Genomic DNA, 5,027 nt, shown 5'->3' on the forward strand with positions numbered 1-5,027 from the left:
GCAGAGAGCCGTGACAGGATCGAGAGGTGAGCGAACCCGGTTTGTGTTCGCTCACCTCCCGATCTACTGTCTCATTGTCACAGGTCGGCTAGAACTATTAGGTGAGTGGAAATCACTCACCTCATAGTTCTCCTTTAATGCTTTTAAATGAATGTGGAAGGTAAACATCATAATAAAGGTCAATTCATCAAGGTCCTGATACATGTTCTCCCCAAGGCCCCTTTCACACAGACGCCTGTCAGTTCTGATCAGCAGGGAATCCGTGCATGAATCCCCTGCTGATGGGAGCAGTACGGAACATATGCCACCATGATGGGGGGAAAAAACTGAACTTACCAGACCCACGTTAGGTCTATGGAGAGTCGGATGTAAGTGGACATGTGCCGGTTTACATCAGATTACCCCAATCAGCCATGATCAGGTCCGCCAAAACAGGACTCTGTTTTGTTCAGTTTTGTTTTCTGGTCCTGGACAGAATCTGGGGTAATCAGACGTAAACGGAGGTACATCCCTTTAGATCCAGCCACCCATAGGATAACAGTGGGCTTTCGATCAGATCCACTTGACAAACTGACAGGCAAGCCTAATTGGACTGCCTGTCTGAAAGGGGCCTTAGTAAGAATGATTGTAAAAAAATTAACTTTCATCTCTTATCAAATATAATCAAAAAACCATATCCCGTGTTATAAGATTCCTATGCTGCTACATTTTCCACAATGCTTCCAATATACAGTACATAGATCATGTTTGTTTTTCATATCGTTCTTTTGCCCCTATTATTTATAACAAATATGGTCATTTTCACTACTTTTATCATATTTTATTGTGGTCAGTGTAACAATACTGTTACTCAACAGGACATTTTCATTACTCACCATTTGCAGTGTCGCCATTTTGCAAATCATATTATATTTATAGAGTTTGTTAATCAAGTGTAAAACATTTTGGGGTTAAATACAAATCTCCAGTGTAGACCGAGGATGACTGACAGAGCAAACAGTCTTTCTAAACAGCCAGTTCTAAGGCAAATATGTAATATGGAGAGTGTGTAAGACAACACTGAAATGCAAACAGTAATGATGGAGAGAAGTGCTTTGAAAATCAGGAGAATCAGTAAAATTGTTATTATTCTCGTGAATATATGCATGCAGATTTCTTCAATATAAGAGAATAAAAGTCTAGGAGGGAATTTAGCTTGACCTTGGAGATACTTCCTCTCCCTTTCTGTTGCGTCTCTATGACAGGAAGTGAGAGGAAAAAGAACCCCTTGAGGAAATAAACAGCAATGAAAAAAAGACAGGGATTTTTACCATTGGTACTCTATTTAAAGCTACAAATATAGCTATAGATATACTTTAATGTGCCAGGATTTCAGCTCTAAAAGGATCCTGTCAAAATGGAAGTCTTGGCGTCGGTTACTGCGGACTTGTTGTAGGTGCATACACTAAAGATGCCATCATTTTCTGTTTCAATATCCAACGCCTCACAGACCTGGCACAAGCATATACTGTACATATCAGGACTCCACATATTTTACATGCACATGCTTGTGACCACAGCCTATAAATAAAAACACTTACAACCAATAGGGAATAATAATGTCATTCTATCCAGCCAGACTGAATATAAATGCAGAGTGCAGTTTTTTTAAGGTAAAGTATATTGTTGTGCAGAGTTTTCACAGCTGCTATCTAGCGGTTACTAGAGAGCACTGACAAGAGGGAATGGAATAGGACAGACAAAAGCCTCACTTTGGCTGCAGCAGAATTTACCCATGCAGTGCCCTCTCCCCACCACCCCATGAACTACATGGGTTAAATCAGGGACAGGCAAATTAAAATGGAATACAGGAGCAGTTTGTCCAGTTCAGGAGCCTGCAGGATTTCTTTTAGGCACCAGCTCCATTGACAACAACTAGAGAAAGCTCAAAAGTAAGGCACCCGTTGTAATTTTTATGGAGCATTGGCGACGTGGCTCCTGGGATGTGTCCAGCCCTGGGTTAAATACTTGTTTTGTCTAGAGGTATTGGAAAGTAGTACAAATACTTACCTTATTTCTCTCTCCCCCAGACACCAGCATTCTTCTCCTCTGTGCCTTGAGGAAGGGATACTGCATGGTCCTAAACTGTTAGCTATTCGGGCCTATGTGACACAATGTAAATAATTTACATTGATTTCTTCATTATGGAGTACTGGTGACCCGTCTTCCATTGACTCTTCTACGCTCCTGGAATGTGGGGGGTCCCTCACCATCCTCCCATACAATCCAGGACTCAGGGTCCTGCATTGTAAGAGATATTGGAGAGCTTGCAACCCATTGAGCGATGAAGAAAGGAGGCTCTATGAGATCGGTCAAAGAGCATGGACAAAGTCTGTGGGTGCAAGGAATAGGGTAATCACCTTATTCATTATCCCCTAGACAAAACAAGCATTTAGTCCACATAGTACAGACAGGGGGAGGGGGATTGAATACATTTTACAGAAGCCCGAAGCAAGGCTTAAAAAAACAAGTCAGCAATGGATACTCCCATATTTGCATCTTGGCAGGTTCCTTTTAAACCCAGTGTCCAGGGCCTAGTATATCTAAACCCCTAATTTTTTTTAACTTTTTTTTCATCTAGTAACCGAGCCAATACCACACTTCCTGTCTTAGGGTGGCTTTCCTCTATTGTTTTGGATTTAGATATGATTTAAAAAGCAATTTGTAAACAATCCACTGTACAAGTGAGGAAGAAAAAAAAAATATATATATATATATACACATACATACCCACTAAGTGGCCAGATTATGACCAGTTGACGTTTGTAGGCAAATTAGCTATAATTTTGCACTGAAGTTGCTAGAGGGCCAGACCATTATAAATATGGAAGCAGGTTGTTTACCACGACAGTAGAAGTGATTTTTTTTCCGGAAGATATGGTAATCAACGCGATTCAACAGCCTTTGAACGTGGGATGATTGTTGGCGCTGAACCATGGAGCGTGTATCGGCAAAACAGCAGAATTCGTTAAATGTTCAAGAGCAGCTGTTGTTAAAGTGTTTAAAGACTGGACTGTCAGCCGAAAATCTGGGTCTGAACGCGCGAATTGTGGCCGTCAGCGACTAGTCAATGTTAGGGCAGAACGGAGAGTGGCAAGACTGGTACAAGACAACAGAAGGGCAACAGTGCAGTGTCAGATTCCTCGCATCACCTTTCAACATCTCGTGGAGTCACGAGGCGGCCCAATGAAGTACTGATGGGGTGGTCATAATAATCTGGCTATATATAGCTTGAAATCCAGCAGGAATGCACTGCAGCCTATTGCACGTGTGCATTCTCGGTGGATTTTGAGCCCTCGGCTCAGTGACCTTACTGGTGCTTCCAGAAAGCATCCTGAACCTGCCACCTGAGGAAAGTTTTTTATTATTTTTTCTTAGTGAGTGGTTTGTTTACAAATTACTTTAAAAAGCAATATGTGTTGGGGTAGCAAGGGGCTTGCAAAGAAGCAGGCCTTCTGTTTGGCATGAAAGGTCTGCTTTAATAGCCTCATTGGAAACAAGACGAGCCTCGTGCTAATTGGCAAGCAATTCTCATCAGAAGGATCTGACCTGGGTGAACCAAGTAAGGAATAAGAAATACAAGGTGGCTTAGCATTTAAATACTCAAAAAGTGGATGTTCCAGCAAACCAAAAGCATAGAGATGCTATTTTTCCAATGCATTTAAAATGAAAAGTATTATCTTCTAAAGTGGAAAATGTATTTTGTTAAATATATTCACACAGCTCTAGTTGCAGTACATACCTACGCATTGGCTTTCTGTCCATGCACAGTGAAGAGAATTCTTCACACCAAGTTTAACCTTAGTAATTGATAAGACAGATGCATGAAGTCACTCAGGACTTTTGTGGAGCTCGAACTGGAAACTGCAAACCTTGGTCGAGTCTCGTTTAAGATCCTCTGCGATGACAAAAATCCTTCTTGCTGCATCTAACAGAAAGAATAAAGAAGTTTTAATACATATTTTGAATAAAAACAATTGTCTTTCTTCAAGTCTTCTCTTATATACTCAATCGTACAAGCCATGTGGTGCCTGTGTGACGTACTTGCCTACAGTGACTGCAAACAGATAACATTGTGTAAACACCTAATGCAAACCAAAAGCAAACAACATCATAAACACATCTGGACCTGTTCCTGTTTTAGTTGAAATGGTCTGAACTGCAGAAAGAGTATGGTCAGTGCAGGCAACTAACCTACAATGTGAAAGGAACTCCTGCAATAGTGTGTACATATACCAAATAGGATGGTGATCAATCATTCACATAAAAGCAGAAGACAGAGAAAACAATTCCAAAAAAAACATTTGCTGTGTAATGTCAGGAACAATATACAAGTTGTGAGCAGACCCAGAGAAAAAACTGAAAAATATACAGCGCTCCTTAAAATGTTTGTTACCCTCATTTTTATGTCTATGTTGGAGTCATATTATGCATTTCTTTAAAACTAGGTATTTACCTGTTTCACTTACTGCACCCATTCTAATTACCAAGTTGATCTTGCCAAGCCCCCTTCCTTCCTTCCTTGTTCTAAACTGACCATGCAAAGCGCAGAAGCAGATCCATGCTTGCGTGGTCAGTTTGTGTGCCAGGGCTTACCATTCAGACGTAAAAGACGCAGTGCAGATGCACAGTATGACCATGTCTTCTGTTGTCGTTTAGCTGCCATGCCCACGGCCCATCATTAGCCAATCACAGCCTGCAGGATCGTGGAGATAAACAAACCCCTGATATTTCCCTTAAAATAGAAAAAGAGATTGAGATCACAGACCCCTCAATATCTTTTTCTGCAGCCCTTGTTATACATTATTTACAAACACTGAGCGATCACTGACCGCTGGTACCCGCTCTCCATCCTGACACGCTGTCACAGGAGGCTGAGCGAGTGGTGTGGGGAAGAGAGCTCCATCTGACAGCTGACTCCTCCTCCGCACAGCTGGCCGGCCTCCTGTGACAGCGCTGGCTGTCTCAGTCCACATAGACGCTCTCCC

At 41.7% G+C, this 5,027-nt stretch overlaps 1 protein-coding gene across 1 annotated transcript in view; it reads right to left on the reverse strand.

Moving 5' to 3' along the window:
• Positions 1 to 3,950, reverse strand: part of KLHL20 (kelch like family member 20) — a 37,267-nt gene extending 33,317 nt beyond the window's left edge. The window contains exon 1 of the mRNA XM_018555906.1: positions 3,782 to 3,950. Coding sequence (XP_018411408.1) covers positions 3,782 to 3,804 — 23 coding nt within the window. The 5' untranslated portion in view covers positions 3,805 to 3,950. The remainder of the gene's footprint in view (positions 1 to 3,781) is intronic.
• Between the last annotated feature and the right edge of the window lie 1,077 nt (positions 3,951 to 5,027).

The sequence above is a fragment of the Nanorana parkeri genome, unplaced genomic scaffold, assembly GCF_000935625.1.
Source record: "Nanorana parkeri isolate BGI_ZX_2015 unplaced genomic scaffold, ASM93562v1 scaffold217, whole genome shotgun sequence".
Taxonomy (NCBI): Eukaryota; Metazoa; Chordata; class Amphibia; order Anura; family Dicroglossidae; genus Nanorana; species Nanorana parkeri.